General features: G+C 36.1%; 1 protein-coding gene across 2 annotated transcripts in view; it reads left to right on the top strand.

The window, feature by feature from the left end:
- The window catches only part of LOC114194467, a 40,910-nt gene that overhangs the window by 6,539 nt on the left and 13,238 nt on the right, over nucleotides 1-21,133 (top strand). For both annotated transcript variants that reach the window (XM_028084708.1, XM_028084709.1), the window contains exons 4-14: nucleotides 2,192-2,296; nucleotides 3,358-3,498; nucleotides 4,297-4,359; nucleotides 13,895-14,125; nucleotides 14,228-14,311; nucleotides 15,841-15,998; nucleotides 16,790-17,309; nucleotides 18,289-18,459; nucleotides 18,610-18,669; nucleotides 19,258-19,380; nucleotides 20,011-20,283. In XM_028084708.1, the coding sequence (XP_027940509.1) occupies nucleotides 2,192-2,296; nucleotides 3,358-3,498; nucleotides 4,297-4,359; nucleotides 13,895-14,125; nucleotides 14,228-14,311; nucleotides 15,841-15,998; nucleotides 16,790-17,309; nucleotides 18,289-18,459; nucleotides 18,610-18,669; nucleotides 19,258-19,380; nucleotides 20,011-20,283 (1,929 nt within the window). The remainder of the gene's footprint in view (nucleotides 1-2,191; nucleotides 2,297-3,357; nucleotides 3,499-4,296; nucleotides 4,360-13,894; nucleotides 14,126-14,227; nucleotides 14,312-15,840; nucleotides 15,999-16,789; nucleotides 17,310-18,288; nucleotides 18,460-18,609; nucleotides 18,670-19,257; nucleotides 19,381-20,010; nucleotides 20,284-21,133) is intronic.

Raw genomic sequence — 21,133 nt, 5'->3', positions numbered from 1 at the left:
TCCCTATGCTGTGGCCTCTGCTCGCTAGGTTTTTCTTCTCCTTTGCCATTGCCACTACAAACTAGCGTTTTCATCTCCTCCTTTTCTGCCATCTCCATTCTACGTGAGCTAACCGTGAAGCAAAATGGAGCCGCCATGGGAAACTCACATTGCCATCGCCATGTTGTGGTGGTAAGCTTCAAAATCACCACTGATTTCTGCCATGGTGCCACCATAATTGATTTTCGATAACACTAGTCAATAATAGCAGTATGCTCTATTTGCATGCCATACAAGCCCAAGGTCAAAGAACACATTATGGTTTTCAAGTTCCTTCACATTTGTAGATGGTGGAAAATCATGTAAGGCAGCACGAAGCTGCAAAGATTAGCATACATACGACCTTTGAAATGTTACGGGGGCAAGGAGTGTTAAGAGATCTTGTAGATCTTGGTACACACCTTATAGGAGTGTTAAGAGATCTTGGTACACGCCTTACAAGTCAATGGTATAAGTGGCACAAACATCCCACCAAATTGATGCGCACGTCCCTTGGGTACAAAAATTGGTTTAATTGAGGTGTGAATAGTTGATTTATTAACATTACAAAGCTGTGGCAAGCAATACAAGCCCAAGATTATAATGAAGTAGTTTTCATTTTCCTTCTTCACATATGTAGGCGGTGGAAGGAGGTCTTTAAAATCGTGTAAGCTAGCAAAATGTTGTAGGGCAAGAAGTGTTAAGAGATCTTGGCACATGCACACACATTGTGCATTATTGGTATATAGGGTACATACTTCTCACCAAATATAATGAATGCGTCTCTTGGTAACGAAAAATAGGTTTAAGTGAGGTGTGAATAGTGGATTTAATTACACGACAAAGTTGAACATTAATCTTTGTCCATTGTTCTTGATTTATGTAGGAAGGAATTGAACACTGGTAGGTAGATGGGATTTGTAGCCCAACTCACTTAACCATAACTTGATTTTCAAAGCCCAAGTGGAATAGTTAGACCTGTCTATGTTGTAAATACTAACCATATGGTCAGAAAAGATGGGAGAATCTATTCTGGAGGTTGATGTGGTATTGGAAGACTTGTTTTGTGGAAATATTAAAAAGCAAAAACCTAAGGAGAGGGAAAAGTAGATTGGACAACTAAACTCTGATGGAGCAGCTATTACAAGGGTATGAGGACAAGGGAGGCATCCTGGCGAATATTGGTTAGAGAAAAATGAGTTCGCTAGAGGTGGTGCTAGAACAGTGAATGTGAACTTGGGAGAAAGGCTGGCAAAAGAAAACATGGTTTTGAGAAAGGCTCTAGATACCATGTTCAACTCTAGGAAAGAAAAAAACATTTAGTTGAAACCTTGTGTTTCTAAGACAACGTGGGTACTATATTTATGTTGAGAAAATTGAATCAATATAATAAATAGATTAGATTTGATATAATCTAATAACAAAGATGTAATATCGTTATAAAAAAATTCTTTAAACATACATTTATAATCAAGATATTCTTGATTATATGGGATCAGTTTCTTGTTTCTATAATTATAAATAAGACAAATGGTGCATACCCACAACATTTGTTGTAATGTTCATATTTGCTTTTAGTAATTTGAAAGTCTATTTCCATGTATCTTTGACATATATTTCCATTTGTGGATATTACTTTGGATGTCTAAATAGGATCTCCTTTTCTACCTGTTTTATTGATTCAATTGTTTAATTTTAACATAGGCTTAATTATAATTTGTCTTTGAAATTGGCGATAATTCTGATTTTGGTCCCCTAAAATTAAAAAATATATATTTTAGTCTCTCAAAATAAAAAATAATTTTCGCCCCTAGACTCTAAATTTGAGGAGCTCAACTAAATTTTTAAATACTGTTTTAGTCCCTCAAATTTAGGATTAAGGGACTTAAACCGTATTTTTACTAAATTCAAGGTACTGAAACACTTTTTTTTAATCGAGGGACTGATAACTTATTTAACTCAAATTTTAGGGTCTGAAATATAAATAAACCTTTATTATTTGATGAACTAGCATTTTATTTCATAGGTACAAACAAGTCCTATAATTTTTGGTTCAGATTCTGCTGTGGAACTTTATTTGTCATGTTATCGCAAGTTCTTCACCCTTATAATTATCTATGTATGATGCTATGTTCTCTTATAGATATATATTTTTTTGTTACCTTATGTTTAGGTTCACTTGTGCATGTCCAAGGGGGAGACATTTCCAAATTTTCATGGACAACTTGATGTGATAGGGTTGGATTTCCAGCCATTGGATGCACCATCATCTTTTTCTGTACAACTTTCTATACCCTTCTCTTAGGACACTTGAAGTTTTTTCTTTTCTATATTTGGTATTCCTTATTCAATGTGATTGGGCACTGTGTTATTAGAAAGTACCACAAGTGTTGCATTTTATATTGTTGACTCAGCATATGCTTTGATGTCATATGAAAATTTTAAAATGTGCTATTTATTGGTTAAGTGCCATTAGAATACTAAGATTAGAAGAATGATATGATGGACCACATATCTATCGTGGACCATTATTTACAGCCTATAGATTAATGTAAGCTGGATAATGTTGTTAAATATATAATTAAATGGCCTATAAATAGGAAAATATGTATAGCTATTAGTAGATACACTATAGTTAACATATATAGTTTTCAAATGTGTTGTATAACTTCTTATTTTCTTTGTACAAAGGTAGATTTACCTGTAAACTATGTTACTACTGTGTCCAACTATCAGTTCTTATGACTGCTAGTAGTAAGCTACATCTATATAATGTTATACTGTGTCATCAACTGCTAGCGTATCCTTTTTTTACTTCTAGTTTTCTTTTTCTACCTAAGGTATATCTTTTCTTCTCAATTTACGTGGTTAACACTTCCTTGGTACTCATGATAATTTTTGTTTTGCTTAATATAATTTAGTAAATGATCATACTGAGTGCTTCTTTTTTATCTGGTTTTTTACAGGTTTGCAATCTTATTATTTTTTCTTCTCTTTTTTAAGAGTTATACTTTGAAATATCTTTTTGAAGGAGATTCCCTTACAGATATCATAATTCAGAAGGGGCTGGGGCTGAGTAGCTTTGCTCAGTAGTGATATTTACTTATATTTGTATTCTCACTTTTGAGAAGTGTCTTTTATCCTTTGTATTTATCTTAATGAAATAATTCTTTTACCATTATGGATTGCATTGGTATAACTTTTGATGACTTCTGTACCTTTTATAACACATGTGAAGTATTTAGGCATATTGATATGTAAACGGGCTGAGTATTTTTCATGCCATGAACTGAAATTTGTTTTCGCCCCTTTTGTTCTATTTTTTGTATGTCATTGAAGAACATATCAGGGAGTTTATGTTTTCGTGGTCAAAGAATATTTTTACACAATGCAAGTGGCTGGTTTGGCAGTGTTCCTTTAGAAGCATCAGGAGACTTTGGCATTCATCCTGAAGAAGGAGAGTTTCATCTTATGTGTCAGGTACTTTCGTCTCATGCATGCTCACAAACACAAATTGTAGCTTAGTCAAATATAATTTTTGTTTTGTATAAGAGTTCATTTGGATAAGTTGATCTTTTATTTTCTACATGTTATCCTTTGAAATAGCCAAGCATTTTTCATCGGTGATTGTACAATTCTATAATCTGCACTCATACTAGTATTATTTCCAATTGAGTTTATTTTGCCAATAATTAACTTTTTAGTTATTCTTTGATATGCACCTAACACCAAAGCTAACACAAAAGTCCTTTGGGCTTGAATTGTGGATTGAGCATAGACCCACCTCATTTTGTGCTAAAGGAATTTTGTTTTGTGTAATTATAAAAGTGGTACCCTTGACCACCTTCAGATGCTTCTATAGCATGCCACTGCCATGGAACCAACTATAGTTAAAATTTATGCATTCTCAAATTTAGTTTAGAAATTTGAAAGTATGTATTTCCAGTCCAATTCGGTAAGTCCTTCATATTCCACTCCGTTGTGGTAGTACTCACAGCATACCTAATTAGTCTTGCTGCTACTCTAGCCATAGTCCATTAAGCCCAGTGGTATCCAAAGTGTACAACTCTTGGGGAATAAGAAAATTTTGTTTGTAAATGGGAGAATTTCCAGAGTGCTCTCTGTACAGTTACACACACATACATAATGAGATATGATGAACACAATGATTCTGTATAGTGAGTTTATTTGTCATATTTATACCTTATTTAATTTGATGATAGATAGTTGTGCTTCTTTTCATCTGTTCATTAATGTTTTGTCTGGTAATATATACAGGTTCCTGGTGTTGAAGTGAATGCTTTAATGAGAACCTTTAAGATGAAACCTCTTCTCTTCCCGGTACATTTCTTTAGTTCGGTGCACTAATTTTAGTACTTTAAAGTTTTAATATGCTGGAATTGATAGAGTAAAATAAAAAATATTATTTTGGAATAATCTGCATTTGTATTCAACATTATGGCAACAAGCACTATCTACAAATTCAACAATTTATCTTGTGAAAATAGTGAAAAGTAGGTATAGGATTAACTGCCGTGTTGAAAACACACATAGGGTAATTTATTTATAATGAAGAATAGTATAGGAAAATATGGCTAACCCAATTATGATATTGTAACTAACATAAGATATTGTAACTAACAGTATCTAGTAATATCTTAACAATATCTAACATACCCCAGTAGGTGAGGTTGGCTACATGCATCATCGATGTTATTGGGCTGAATCTAAATGTTATCTGCTCTGCTTGCCAGTGGTATGCTTTCATATGTTCAAATCTTCTTGACCTAAACTTTTGTTAATCTCTTCTCAATGTCACACCAATACGTCTTTGTAAATTTATATAGATCATTATTGTCAGAAAATTTGTTTCTAGTATTATTCATAGAGGAGCTATTACCTGTTATTTGTTTCTAGTGTTATTAGAGTAAGTCTACATAATTTATTTCTTCTAACATACACCTTTAATACTCTATCATTACTCCCCCCGGCTTAACAACCTTGTCCTCTAGGTTGAAGTCAGGAAACTACGGTTGGATTGTTGTGACATCTTCCCAAGTAGCTGCTTCTACCCCTTTATCCTTCCATTGAATCAGGACCGAGGTCTTGTATCTTTTGTCCCTGGTAGAGGTCCCAATCTGCTATCCAATATCTTCTCTGGGGAACCAATTAGAGATCCTGCCCTACAATTCCTCTGGAAGGTCTTTCTCAACTTGATGGGTGCCCACTGCCTTCTTCAATTGGGAAACATGAAACACTGGGTGGATCCTGACTGTGTCTGGAAGTTGTAGTCCAAAGGCAACTGGTCCTACCTGTCTTAGCACCACAAAAGGGACTGTAATATCTAGCAGATAGCTTTGGGTGCAGCCTGGTTGGCATTGAGACCTGTCTATGGGGCGAATTTTCAGAAAAACCCAGTCCCCTACTTGGATGGAGGACTGTTTCCTGTGCTTATTCACATATTTAGACATATGCTCTTGGGCTCTTGTGAGGTGGAACTTGAGAAAGCTTCATCTCTAGTCATCAGCGAAGACAAAATTCCCCCTCACAGGATTTGTCAGGATTGCTGTTTACACTCTATAAAAGTCAAAAGATCAGCCCTTTACAACACTGCCCCCCTTTTATTTATACTCTTCCTAAAACAAGACTTTCATCCCCAACTACCCACTAACAACCTGACCTCTCTAACTGACTAATGGTCAGTCTTTTTATTTCTTCTAACATACACCTTTAATACTGTTAAGATATCTTTAATATCTTATTTTTTGTTTTTATTGTTATTATTCTTCATATGTATTTTGGGCTTAGCCCATATATTCTTTATTATAAATACAGCCCCTACGTGTATTTTCTACACAAGGGAGATTAATCTCAATCCCTACTTTCTCTATATTCAATATGGTATCTAGAGCTTAAGGATTTTTTTCCTACCTCGGTCTTTGGTCACTGCTAGCACTGTCCACTGTCGCCGGCAGCCGCCCACCGCCAGCAACTGTTGCCGGCCACCGTCACCGTCGCTGTCGCCGGAAGTTCAGTTTTGACCGGCGATCGCACGTTTGATCTCGCCTCGACCTCGACATTCCAGATCTAGGCTTCGTGTTTCCATTGGGGCACTTTTAGTTTTTCGGTTTTATTTCTCTCCTCCATGGCGTCTTCCGCTGCTGCTCCGTCCACTTCCGTCGCCTCCATGTCTGATTCGTCCATTTTTCTCCCAAATGTTAATATGCACTTGCCCATTGATAAGTTAAATGGCAAGAATTGTTCGACATGGGCGGCCGACGTTAAACTTTGGCTTGAGAGTCAGTGGTATTTTGATCATCTTACCCTTAAAGTGACTGATGTTGATACCACTGAGTTTCCTCGTTGGAAGAGAATTGATGGTCACTTATGCATGGTTCTCAAGAATACAATTCATGCTTCTTTGAAACCACTGTTTCGTGCCTACGACACCTCTTATGAAGTCTGGTAACAGGCCAAATTACTGTACACCAATGACACTCAACGTTTATATGGTGTCTGTCAAGATCTGCTTAATGTGGTTGCTTCTCGTACTCAAGACCCTGTTGCAGATTATGTTGGTAAGGTGACTGAACTTTTTCATGAATTTAATGAAGTTTTACCTCCTGCCTCTACTCCTGCTCAGGAAATCGAGCTACGATCACGCTTCTTCATGGTTGTGATGTTACACGGGCTTGTTGATAAATATTCCCATATCCCGTGATCAGATTTTCGGTTCTACTATTATACCCAATTTTACCTCTACTTGTTCCACCCTTTTGCGTGTGCCTTGTCAACCTTCCGCTGATCCACCTGTCCGTGCCAATGATTCCTTTGCTTTGGTATCTCACTGTGATGATCGTCAGCGCTCACGCAAGCCGGAGAAAGGGCGTCATAAGTGTGATCATTGTGGCAAATTCGGCCACAGAATGGATCGGTGTTATGCCTTACATGGTCGTCCTCCTCGATCTGCTGCTGTTGCACACACTGATCCTTCGTCACAACCATCTTCTGCAGATCCTCATTCATCTGTTTCTGCCACCGACCAATCTGCTCTCTTCAATGAATTTCTCAAATGGAGTGAGGATCGTAAGCTTTCTAGTTCCACAACTTCTGTTGCCCACACAGGTACATCTTTTGCTGGTCTGACTCAATCTTCGTCTGTTGGTCCTTGGGTGTTCGGCTCAGGTGCCACCGATCACATTACTGGTAACAAATCTTTGTTTTCCTCTTTGTCCTCTCCAGATAATTTACCCTCTGTTACAATGGCTAATGGGTCTCGTGTTTCAGCTCATGGTGTTGGGACTGTCGATCTTTTTCCCTTTTTATCCATTGATAATGTTCTTTATGTTTCTGGGTCTCCTTTTAACTTATTATCCATTAGTCGTCTAACTCGATCTCTTGATTGTGTTATTTCCTTTACCCAATCGTCTGTTTGTTTACAAGACCCGAGTTTAAGACAGGTGATTGGCACCGGATGTGAGTCCCATGGTCTTTATCATCTCCGCCCTTCTTCTCATGTTGGCGCAGTTATGGAGTCTCCACCTCTTCTTCATGCTCAGTTAGGCCATCCTAGTCTTGCCAAGTTGTAACACCTTGTTCCTGGCTTCTCTAAGTTGTCCAAGTTGGTGTGTGAGTCATGTCAGTTAGGCAAGCATAGTCGTAGTTCTTTTCCTCATAGTGTCGCACACAGTGCTTCGTCCCCTTTTGCCTTAGTTCACTCTGACATTTGGGGACCTAGTCGTGTTGCATCTAGTTTAGGTTTTCAATACTTTGTTACTTTTATTGATGATTATTCCCGTTGTACTTGGTTATTTTTAATGAAGAGTCGTTCTTAATTATTTCATATCTTTCAATCTTTTTTCCATGAAATTCAACTTCAATTTGGTGTTCCTATTAAAATTTTGAGAAGTGATAATGGTAGTGAATATCTTTCCAATTCTTTTAAACAATTTATGGTTTCGCGTGGCATTCTGCATCAAACTTCTTGTGCATATACACCTCAACAAAATGGGGTGGCTGAACGGAAAAATAGACACCTTATTTAAACCGCTCGCACTCTTTTAATTCATGATGAGGTTCCTCATTCTTTTTGGGGTGATGCTGTTCTTACTGCTTGTTATCTTATTAATTGCATGCCTTCTTCGGTTTTAAATAATAAAATACCTCATTCCATTTTATTTCCTCATGAACCTCTTCATCCCTTACCTCTCAAGGTTTTTGGGTCTACATGTTTTGTGCACAATTTTAGTCCTGAGCTTGATAAATTATCTCCTCGATCACACAAATGTGTTTTTTTAGGGTTTATGCGATCCCAAAAAGGATACAAGTGTTTTTTTCCTTCTCTTAACCGCTATTTTGTTTGTGTAGATGTCACCTTCAATGAGTCTTCCTTTTATTATAAAAGTTCTTCTCCTTCCATTGAGTCTCCATCTAATACCGTTGATTTTCCTAGTCCTGTCAATATTCCTATGATCTGTGATCTTCCAGGTGTGTCGTGTACGCCGTCCGTTTCTGTTCGACCACCTCTTCAGGTTTATAGTCGTCGTCCTCGTCCTCCAGAACCAACGAGTGACTCACCTCAAGTGCCAACTACTGTGTCTCCTCCGGCTCCGACAACTGAGTCTCCCTTTCCACAGAGTTACCTTCCCATCGCCATCAGAAAAGGTATCCGTTCTACACATAATCTTTCTCATTATATTGCTTTATGTTGAGAATAAAGAAAATAGGGATTGAGATTAATCTCCCTTGTGTATAAACCACACATAGGGTAATTTATTTATAATAGAGAGGTACAAGTAAAAAGACTAACTGAAAATAAGAAGATTAAATAGAAGATATTGTTTGATATTGTGGTTATCAATATCTAACAATATCTTAATAATATCAAACAATATCTAACAGTCCCCCTCAAGCTGGAGCATATAAATCGTATGTGCCAAGCTTGTTACAAATATAATCAATTCTAGGCCCTCATAAAGACTTAGTAAAAATATCTGCTAACTGATCACTTGAGTTAACAAACTCAGTTTTGATGTCTCTAGACATAACCTTTTCCCGAACGAAATGACAATTAATCTCAATGTGTTTGGTCCTCTCATAAAAGACAGGATTAGAGCTAATATGAAGAGCAACCTGATTGTTACACACAAGTGTCATTTGAGTAACATCTCCAAATTGTAACTCTTGAAGCAATTGCTTGAGCCAAACAAGTTCACAGGAAGCTAAGGCCATAGCTCTATATTCTGCTTCTGCACTGGATCTTGCTACAACACTCTGTTTCTTACTTTTCCACGAGATCAAGTTACCACCAATGGAGAGACAATACCCAGATGTAGATCTTCTATCAGAAGGAGATCCTGCTCAATCAGCATCTGAATAGCAAACAACTCTTGTATGGTTATTAGAACCATATAACAATCCTTTTCCAGGAGATTTTTTAATATACTTCAAGATGCGAATGACTGCATTCCAATGATCTTCACATGGAGAATTAAGAAATTGGCTTACCACACTGACTGCAAAGGAAATGTCAGGACGAGTTACGGTAAGATAATTCAATTTTCCAACCAATCGTCTATACTGCTCAGGATCAGATATAGGCTTCTCCTGATTTGGTAGAAGTTTAGTATTGGGATCCCTGGGTGTATCAACAGACTTTGAACTCATCAACCCAGTTTCCTCCAGAATATCCATGGCATACTTTCTCTGAGATATAACAATACCATCATTAGACTGTGCCACCTCAATACCCAAGAAATATCTGAGTTTGCCAAGATCTTTGGTCTGAAAATGGTGACAAATATGTTGTTTCAACTGAGAGATGCCATGGTTGTTACTCCCTGTAAGAACGATGTCATCAACATATACTATCAAGTAAACACATCCAACACTCGAGTGTTGATAAAAGACAGAATGATCTGCTTCACACCGAGTCATACCAAATTGCTGAACAACATTGTTAAACTTTCCAAACCAAGCCCTAGGAGATTGTTTTAGGCCATATAGGGATTTGCGAAGACGACATATCATCCCAAAAGACTCCTCCTAAGCAACAAATCCAGGAGGTCCATAACCCACAGGTCCCAAGATCGGAACCTGGCTCTGATACCATGTTAGAAGTGGGTTTAAGCCTAACTCAACCCCACAAAACCGGCTTGTAAGGTGAGGTTTGCACCTCACTTATATATTGTGAATTGGCCTTATCTCTAGTCGATGTGGGACTTCCAACACACCTCTTCATGCCGAGGTATATTCATCTCGTGCATGGGACAAGAAATTAGTGGGTGGTCCGTTAGCGGCCCGATATCGGGTAGAACAAAATGTTCAAGAAAGTTCATTAGGAGAGGCTCTAATTTGGCTCTGATACCATGTTGAGAATAAAGAAAGTAGGGATTGAGATTAATCTCCCTTGTGTATAAACCACACATAGGGTAATCTATTTATAATAGAGAGAGGTACAAGTAAAAAGACTAATTGAAAATAAGAAGATTAAATAGAAGATATTGTTTGATATTGTGATTATTAATATCTAACAATATCTTAATAATATCAAACAATATCTAACACTTTAAGTTACCATAGATTGTCTTCACCTTTTTATGTCTGTCTTTCGTCTATTTCTTCTGTGACCATCCCAAAATCTGTTCGTGATGCCTTAGCCCATCTTGGTTGGCGTCAGGCCATGCTCGATGAACTAAGTGCTCTTCATAATAGTGGAACTTGGGAGCTTGTCCCATTACTGTCTGGGAAATCTGTTTTTGGTTGCAGGTGGGTGTTTGCTATTAAAGTTGGACCTTATGGTACTATTGATTGTCTCAAAGCACGTCTTGTGGCCAAAAGTTACACCCAAATCTTTGGGTTGGATTATGGTGATACTTTTTCTCCAGTGACGAAGATGGCTTCTGTTCGTTTATTTATTGCCATGGCGGCTCTTCAAAAGTGGCCTCTTTATCAATTGGACGTTAAAAATGCTTTCCTCAATGGCGATTTGCAAGAAGAGATTTATATGGAGCAACCTCCTGGGTTTGTTGCTCAGGGGGAGTCTTCTGGGTTGGTATGTCGTCTTCGCAAATCTTTATATGTTCTAAAACAGTCTCCAAGGGCCTGGTTTGGAAAATTTAGCAATGTTGTTCAACAATTTGGTATGACTCGGTGTGAGGCAGATCATTCAGGTTTTGATCGTCACTCAAGTGCTGGATGTGTCTACTTGATAGTGTATGTTGATGATATTGTTCTTACTGGTAGTGATAACCATGGCACCTCTCAGATGAAACAACATCTTTGTGATCATTTTTTGATCAAAGATCTTGGAAAACTCAGATATTTCTTGGGTGTTGAGGTGGCGCAGTTCGACAAAGACGATATTGTTATTTCTCAACGAAAGTATGCACTGGATATTTTGGAAGAAACTGGGTTGATGAATTCAAAATCTGTTGACACACCTATGGATCCCAATACTAAACTCTCTCAAATCAGGGGAAGCCTATGTCAGATCCCGAACAATATAGAAGATTAGTTGGGAAATTGAATTATCTTACAGTGACTCATCCTGACATTTCTTTTGCAGTCACTATGGTAAGCCAATTTCTTAATTCTCCGTGCGAAGATCATTGGAATGCAGTCATTCGTATACTGAAGTATATTAAAGGATCTCCTGGTAAAGGATTGTTATATGGTTCTAATAACCATACAAGAGTTGTTTGTTATTCAGATGCTGATTGGACATGATCTCCTTCTAATAAAAGGTCTACATCCAGATATTGTGTCTCTATTGGAGGTAACTTGATATCTTGGAAAAGCAAGAAGCAAAGTGTTGTAGCAAGATCTAGTGCAGAAGTAGAATATAGAGCCATGACTTCAGTCACTTGTGAGCTTGTTTGGCTTAAGCAGTTGCTCAAAGAGTTAGAGTTTGGAGACGTTAATCAAATGACACTTATATGTGATAATCAAGCTGCTCTTCATATCAGTTCTAATCCTGTCTTTCATGAGAGGACTAAACATATTGAGATTGATTGTCATTTCATTCGAGAAAAGATTATGTCCGGAGACATCAAGACTGAATTTGTTAACTCAAGTGATCAGTTAGCAGATATTTTCACTAAGTCTTTACGGGGACCAAGAATTAGTTATATTTGGAACAAGCTTGGTACATACGATTTGTATGCACCAACTTGAGGGGAGTGTTAAGATATCTTTAATATCTTATTTTTTGTTTTTATTGTTATTATTCTTCATATGTATTTTAGGCTTAGCCCATATATTCTTTATTTTAAATATAACCCCATAACAAGCTTGGTACATACGATTTGTATGCACCAACTTGAGGGGGAGTGTTAAGATATCTTTAATATCTTATTTTTTGTTTTTATTGTTATTATTCTTCATATGTATTTTAGGCTTAGCCCATATATTCTTTATTTTAAATATAACCCCAACGTGTATTTTCTATACAAGGGAGATTAATCTCAATCCCTACTTTCTCTATATTCAATAAATACTCTATCATTACTCCCCCCGGCATAACAACCTAGTCCTCAAGGTTGAAGTCAAGAAATTGCTGTTGGATTGTTGTGACATCTTCCCAAGTAGCTGCTTCTACCCCTTTATCCTTCACTTGAGATTAAAGAGAATTTAGAGTGAATTTGAGAGAGAGTGAGTTCTCTCCTCTTAGGATTTCTTATTTATAGTAGTTTGAGATACATCAGATACAATGGATGAGAGGAAAGAAGAGAACTCTAGAAGATGCTCCAAGGAACTATGTGTAAAGCATGTTCCTAGGTACTAGGTCCAACACACAGTACAATGAGTCATATTCAAGACTGTTTATTCTAACACCTTCCACTGAAAGAAACCTAACATATCTTGTTCCTTATTGTGTGTCCACACACCCATCTTGACATTTTCACTTATACTCTGGCTTACATAGTATAGGCCTGGAAGGCAAATTGTGTCACTAGTAGTGAGGGAAGAGAAAAGATAACGATTACTAGATACATGATCAATTGCAACCTCAAGGGTGGTGATTTAATCTTAAAAGTTATATCAATTAGAGAAATGACTTAAATATGTAGCTATTGAAGCTTAGATAATCCTAACTTTACGAATTGGTTTTGGGAGTTGAAGTTACACCTTAGACCAAGCTCAGAGGGTGAACCACCTTGAAGGACTTCTATATCAATATTAATATTGCCAATGCGAAATTTAATCAGACACTCCTCAACTAGCTTCTTTACCCACATCTATCCAGAAAATTGAGAACCTTTTGCCATTTAACACTGCATTCAAGCACCAATGCAGTGACTCTAGCCCATTGAACACTACTGTACTTAACGACCTACGTCAGCATTATAAATATCATTGGTTAGGAGTTGGAACCAGCTGTGGGAACATAGTTTGAGCTGTATTATAACCAATAATTACATTAATTATGAACACAGCCAATGTGGGACTGATGAAGTTATGCTAAAAGTGGTGATACCAATGAAGGGTACTAACAATAGTTCCAGACCAGATTGCACAGGGAATTTTTCAGCCAACTGTAAAACGTGTTTGTGTGTGTTTGAGGTGGGGCGGGGAGTGGATGATGTGGGGAGATGTTATTATGTGCATGTTCTTGCAATTTTTAATTATAAATATGAAGAACCAATTTTATGCACATAACTTTTACACATTTGAAGATCCTTTATATTGTTACTATTGCATTTTCGTAAATTCAGTTCCATGTAAATGATTGGTATAACTATAAATTCACAAAGTTATTCCAGACTTATTTAAGTAGAAATGTAGATTTTAAAAATTGTAAGTCATCAGAGAAAACCCTAAGATCAATTTTAACTTTTTCCTCTTCTCGTCTCAAAGTCTTATTTTTTAATTACAGCTAGCAGGATCAGTAACTGCTCTGTTTAACTGTCAAGGCCCACTGGATACTCCTGTATTTGTTGGCACTGGAATGGTTTCTAGGACGTTCTCTTATTTGCAAACTGATACCACTGCATCTGTAGCATCTGAAGCACTTGCTACAAGTAAGGAAGCTGGAGCGCTGGCAGCATTTGATCGTGTACCATTTTCATATGTATCTGCTAATTTCACTTTCAACACTGATAACTGTGTAAGTTGTCAGGGATAATAATTTAGCATGGGTGTACTTAGATTAGTGCTTTATTATTAGAGTTTTGCTATACTATGGTAGCACTTACTCTGCATTTTGTAGGTTGCTGATTTATATGGAATTAGGGCATGCCTTGTAGATGGTGGTGAAATTCGAGGGGCTGGGAATGCATGGATTTGCCCAGAGGTACACAAAGAGACCTGTTAGATAGCCTTTCTCTTTTTGTATTTTTTTATTGTCATTTTTTAATTTTTTTTTAAATATGCTGTATTTTAAACAACTTGGAAGCATAGCATCACTTATATACACGCACTTTTTGACAATTTTAGTTTATTTTTCTAGGGTGGTGGGGTGTGTTAGATCAAGAGAGAGAGAAAGAAGAGACATGTTTAACTGAACAGATTTTATTTAATTGAACTCTCTTACAAAGTTTCTGTACATATATATATATATATATATTTATATTAGAAGATGCAGAGTACAACTGTACAATATGGTCAACTATTGACTATAGTTGACCATTGACCATAGCATAGTTGACCCCTAACTATTAGATGTAACCAACAACTATTAACTGTACACTAACAACCCCTCTCAAACTTAAGGTGAAGATTTATCAAAAGAGAAATTCTTCACATTGAGTTTGGCAAGTAGTAAAGTAAACCAAGTGGAGAAAGGGGTTTGGTCAAAACATCTGCCCACTGATCAAGGGCAAGAATATGACAAATAAGCAGTTGCTTGGCCAGGACTTTACCTCTAACAAAATGAAAATAAACACAGAAAGTAATAGAAGATTTGGTTTATTCAATACAGATGAATGTACAAAAATAGGAGTCGTATTAAGAGACTTTGTGAAATAAGTTATGCTACCCAAATATAACGATTGAAATAAACAACCGTGACAAACATAACCACCTTATAACTGTAAAATAATTGTAAAATAACTGAAATGAAATTGCAACTAAATCTGAAAATGTACATAATATTCATGGGACAAGACTAATAGGAATTAGATTATAGAGCTATGGTCTTATCTACTTTTGATCTTATTTGTCTTAAACAATTATTTAAAGAATTGCAATTTGGAGATGGCTTTCAAACGACATTTATATGTGCAACCAAGCTTTTCTTCGTATTAGCTCAAATCCCGTCTCTCATGAAAGGACCAAATATATATATGGAAATTGATTGTTATTTTATTCGAGAAAAGATTGTATCTTAAGAAATCAAGATTAAGTTTGTGAATTCTAGTGATCAACTAACATACGTGTTTATTAATTCATTCCGAGGACATAGAAATGAATATGTAGCAGTTTGAGGGAAGTGTTAAATGTAACATGCTTAGGCCCATCTCTTTGTATTTTTCTAGTTTTAAATGCATAACCCTATGTGCTCTATGCATGTTGGGGATTCAGCCTGTGTCGTTCTTTCTTTTATTTCAACCGTTATAATGTTAGATTTTCCTAATTTTTTTAAAATCTTGTACACCACATGTACATATTGGTGAAATATTCCAAAGTATCAAATATAGGATAAGTGACGCAAATGAAAGTATTGTTATTTCATCATACTAATATGGAAATTAGGTTTTTTTATTTTGTTTAAAGCTAGTGTGTAGATATCTGTGCTATATTTTACTTTCCCATAGGTAAATATATTTGGTCTCTAGAATTTCTATCAACTACTTCTACTAATATGTAATCTTTGGTTCTCAGGGTGAGGAGGATGAGACAGCAATAGACGTCAATTTTTCTGGAAGTTTGGCCTTTGATAACATCGTGCTTCGTTATATACCAAGTTATTATCATCAGATGCCCCTTAAATTAGGAGTATTAAATGGAGAAACAAAACTTTCAGGATCCCTTTTACGACCGTAAGATGAACCATTCCAGTGTTCTAATAATTTCTCCAGATTTTTTGTAATTCGTTTCATCAGCTAAAATTTGGCATTGTTGTTGCTTGTGATAATAACTGATATCATCTACTTGGGAGGTTGCACGTTGCAAGTTGGGAAATCTTAGCATGAAAACAAACCTCTAAAGCCTTAGGTATAGTAATGATAGGACCAAAATGTATGCAATACCTGAGGGAAGTGATTTCTGTCTCTGTGGGGAGCATCTGTAGTATTTGTGATGGTAGAGGATGGTCTGTCTTCAAGGAAGGTGGCATTTCTGATGTTATAGAACTGATCTAGTTTCTCGAAGGTATTGAGGCATGGTTTCTGCATTTTGTCGGGTTTTTTTTCTCTCACCACACATTATTATACATAATGGTAACTAAGGAGGAGGACTAAGAAATAAGACTTTACGAACTAGGAGGCATAGTCAATTAGATTGTCATTATCTTGATTTGTAGGAAATTTTACTTGATAGTATATTCCTATTTGGTGATTTGTGATCGTATCATTAATTATTTTATTTTGTCTGTCTGTTTGCATTGTTTTCTCTCTGATGCAGTTGCACGAGTTTGTTATACTTGATAATTTTTATATGCTATATAATGTTTCAATTATGCTTGTTATTTAGTTTTGCTATTCTCACCTATTTTGATAACAGATTTTCTGCTTTCCTCAATGGGCTAGCATTCACCATTAATAACACTTGGTGCCAATTCTGTTATTCTTACACGATTTCTCTTAAATTTAAAAAAAAAAAAATAATGCAGAAGGTTTGATATAAAGTGGACTGCACCTACAGCTGAAGGGTCTTTCAGTGATGCTCGAGGAGACATAATAATCTCACATGATTTTATTACTGTGAATTCTGCTTCAGCTGCATTTGATCTGTATACACGAGTTCAAACATCTTATCCTGATGATTTTCATCATAAAAAAGAGTTCAATATTCCAAGAGCCATCCCATTTACCATTGATGGAGTTGAATTGGATTTACGTATGCGTGGGTTTGAATTCTTCAGCTTGGTTTCTGCATACACTATGGATTCCCCAAGGCCTTTGCATTTGAAAGCGGCTGGAAGAATTAAGTTTCAGGGAAAGGTTTTAAAACCAAATGGCAATATTACAGAACAAAATTCAGAGATGACAAGGCAGAATGTGCAAATGTTAGATAAAGGAATTGTAGATAGTCTTGTTGGTGATGTTTCAATCTCTGGTCTCAAATTGAATCAACTTATGCTTGCCCCTCAGTTGTCTGGGTTGTTAAGAGTTTCTCCCAAGCGTATTAAGGTGATGCTTAAAATTTTCTCTTACAGAAAAACTTTTAATTGTGAGCTATTGTGGATTTATTGAAGTTTATCCTCACTGCTCAGCCATATCGCATCACATTGTTATCATTGTTCATGGACATGATTTCTAGTGAAGATATTTGAAAATCACGAAAAAAAGAATTATTAGTAAAACATTCCTTGTTCAATGATAATTAATCACTCAATTGGTGGTTGTTTTCAAAGAATTGATTTTGAACAATCACTTATTTACATAATTGACCTCCTGAACAGGTCTATTTGTTTATTTCATGAAATCCTTTTCATAATTTCCTCTATACTATTATAATGTGACATCTTTTAACGTTGGTCATGTTTCTGTCAAGCACCTGATAGCTGGCATTTCTTTGTAGCCAGGGTCAAACTGTTAAAATTCATTGTGTTAGACTAGTTTATATTATCTTCTGAGCAAAAGCTGTTTTGTGTTGTATCTATCTGTAACCTAGAATTGTAGAGGTAAACTCTATTATGTTTATCTTTCTCTTTCCTTAAGCCACTGTTCCTTATATATACCGATGTATGTAAATATATATCTATTTCTACACAAACACACATATAGATAGATAAATATAGATACGAATATGGATATAGATATAAATATATGAATCTGAATCAATTAAGAGATCAAAGTTAAGATCTCTCTTTGTGGGCCGTTCATCCCATTATGACATTGCTTGAGTATTGAGTTGATTCATCCACTTGTGGATCTTGTTATATGATCATCACTCCTTTGTACAATGTATATAGTTCAATCCAAAACAAGTAGAACCGATCCCCTCTCCCAGCAGATAATATAACTAGCTATTCATTTCAGTTTTTTTACACGAGACAGGCTTCTTTATGTTGTCAGTCTTTTTGCTGTGCTTCTATCTGATGGTCCAGATTATCTATCTCAATATAATATATAGTGGTTGTAACTGTCAATTATTTGTGAAATACAGTTGGATGCATCTGGTAGACCTGATGAAAGTCTTGCCGTGGAGTTTGTTGGGCCGCTGCAGCCCAGTAGTGAAGATGGTCTGCAAAGTGGGAAATTGTTGTCCATTTCCCTTCAGAAAGGGCAATTGAGGGCTAACATTTGTTTTCAACCATTTCATTCTGCCAACTTGGAGGTAACTAAATTTAAATTTGAGGACCATTATTTGATTCTAGATCTGTTTGTATGTCTGCTTGAAAGATTTAGGTCAATTAATAATTAGACCAAAAGTTGGTATTGAAACTTTATCTTGAATATTTTCAAATTAGTTGGAGCTGACTTGTAGGTACGGCATTTTCCACTTGATGAATTGGAGCTTGCTTCTCTTAGGGGAACCATACAGAGGGTAAGTCATCATACCTGCATGTTTTGAATTGTTTTTCAGCATCTTCCTTGCTCTTTGTTGTACTTCTATTTGACATATCTGGATCCTTACAAAGTTGATCCAATTATACCGGGGAGAATATCTGCGTGAACAATCCATCCTGACATTTGAACCCTTATTCCAATTTTTGAGAAACAAATTCTGTTGATGAAAAAAATGGCGTATGATTACTGATTTTAGTTGTTGTTTGGTTAATCATTTACCATACCTGAACAAGGGTTGTCCATGATTTCCAACTTTGGTTAATTTTTCATAAATTGGGACTACATTTGTGAAGATTTCCTAAATTGTTACTTCTATGCTTTTGTTTGTGTCTCATATTCTTAGAATTTGGATTTGAGACCTAACTTGATTCTACATAGTATAGTAGTTGATAGGAACTTGGGTATTATGAGATACCTAAGTCTGAAATCAAGTAGTATGAGGTATTATTCCTTCATTTATTGTCCCAATTTTTTCCAGGTCTACTTGAACGCTAACTTGCTTGAGGTATTATTTAATGGTCATGCCACAGAAACAAGTGTGAATTGTCTGCTTCTTTGATATCAGGCAGAAATCCAGCTTAATCTTCAAAAAAGAAGAGGACATGGGGTCCTGTCTGTACTTCGGCCAAAATTCAGTGGTGTGCTTGGTGAAGCCCTAGATGTGGCAGCTAGGTGGAGTGGAGACGTTGTGAGTGTGTTAAACCATCTTCATATATGTTTGCACATAAATTTCTGTTACATGCTAGTTTACTTATTGCTATCCGGGTAAAATAAAATCATCTGATATCTGGTGTGGAGTTAATTTTAAGTATGCGGGGTAATGCTCATTACTTTAGTTCTGTAAGTTCATGGGCATTTTTTTTTTTAATTTAAAATATGACTTAGACAAAGTTAAATCTAAAGTAGTTTCTCTTTATGCTTTCCCTTGGTGATTCAGTAATAGATCAATATCCTTTTAACATATAAAAAATACAGGTTTTCAGTTGATTATCTGATTAAAATGTGTATAGGCAATTTGTTGAGTGAGGGCTATTTTTATGAGAGCGTGATGAACAAATCTCAACCATATATTCACCATCCATCAATGAGGATTAAAAAGTTACTTAACACCACCATCATATCATGTTGCTACAAACAAATTACCGATCACATTTAGATTAAGGATAGTTATCCTATCCTATTCTGTCATATCTTGTCCAGCCATTGGAGTCTAAGGATTCTGTTTTGTTACCTTGGAATTCATAGAGCATCATCTATTGAATCCAATGCTTATTCTTTTTTGTAATACTAATACCCCAATTGGTGCATTATTATTCAGATCACTATTGAAAAAACTGTTTTGCAACAAAACTACAGTTATTATGAACTTCAAGGTGAATATGTGTTGCCTGGCACCCGAGATCGTACTTCTGTTGACAGAGAAGGTGGCCTTATAAAAAGGCTAATGTCTGGTCATATTGGCAATGCTATATCCTCTATGGGCAGGTGGAGAATGAAACTTGAAGTTCCTAGAGCAGAGGTTGCCGAGATGCTTCCCCTTGCAAGGCTTCTTTCTCGAAGTTTGGATCCTGCTGTTCGTTCAAGATCTAAGGTTGTATCACTATCACTGTTTATGCATTTGAAGTTATATTCATTATCAACCATCTAAATATAGCATATTAATATGCTTTGCTAATGCCGTAATTTTGGTAACTTCTGGAAATGTATATCATATATCTAGATTCTGTGTGTCTAGGCTTTTTTAGTTGTGTAAATATACTAATTTTTAATTTATTGTGTTCACTATATATATATATATATATTATGATGTTCATTGTGCATGTATTTTACCACACGTGCTTGTTTATTTTCTCTCTGCCTATTGGCCTGCGCATAAAGAGAGGAAAATCAAAACCAGGCATGGCTGATGGACCCATTGTTGACTTTTATTGCCAACTGGTTTGTTGACCTGTATGCTGTATCAGTTTCCAGTGGATAATTTTAGAAATTAGTATTGAAAAAAATGATTTCACAGATTTATGCTAAGAATACATCAGTCATATACACAATGCTGGAAAGCTAATTTAGGAAATAACAACACTAATTTAATCAAATCCCTATGATTCAGGATATTTTCCTTTTTCATTTTAATTGTGATTTGCTAAATAAGGAAATAATAATTGCAGTTGCTTGCAGAAAACTCCCTCTGCCCACTGTCAAAACCTTTGTTTGCTTGGTCATTCACTAGAGACCCAGCCGCTGTGCCACAACAAGCTCTTGAGATACCCAAGTTTTTGTATCTCCTCCACTGTATCACTGTTACTGTTGCACATTGTAGTGGATCTGGCTGCTAGCGTTACTACTCTCACCTTTATATCCCCTCTTCAGATGTGGCCTCACCTCCATTTGTTTTGTGCCTTGAGTTTTTCAATGCATTTGCTCAGAGCCATTGCAGTTACCTT

Source organism: Vigna unguiculata, chromosome 8 (genome assembly GCF_004118075.2).
Source record: "Vigna unguiculata cultivar IT97K-499-35 chromosome 8, ASM411807v1, whole genome shotgun sequence".
In the NCBI taxonomy this organism is placed as follows: domain Eukaryota; kingdom Viridiplantae; phylum Streptophyta; class Magnoliopsida; order Fabales; family Fabaceae; genus Vigna; species Vigna unguiculata.
This window is presented reverse-complemented; position numbering and strand designations above follow the sequence as displayed.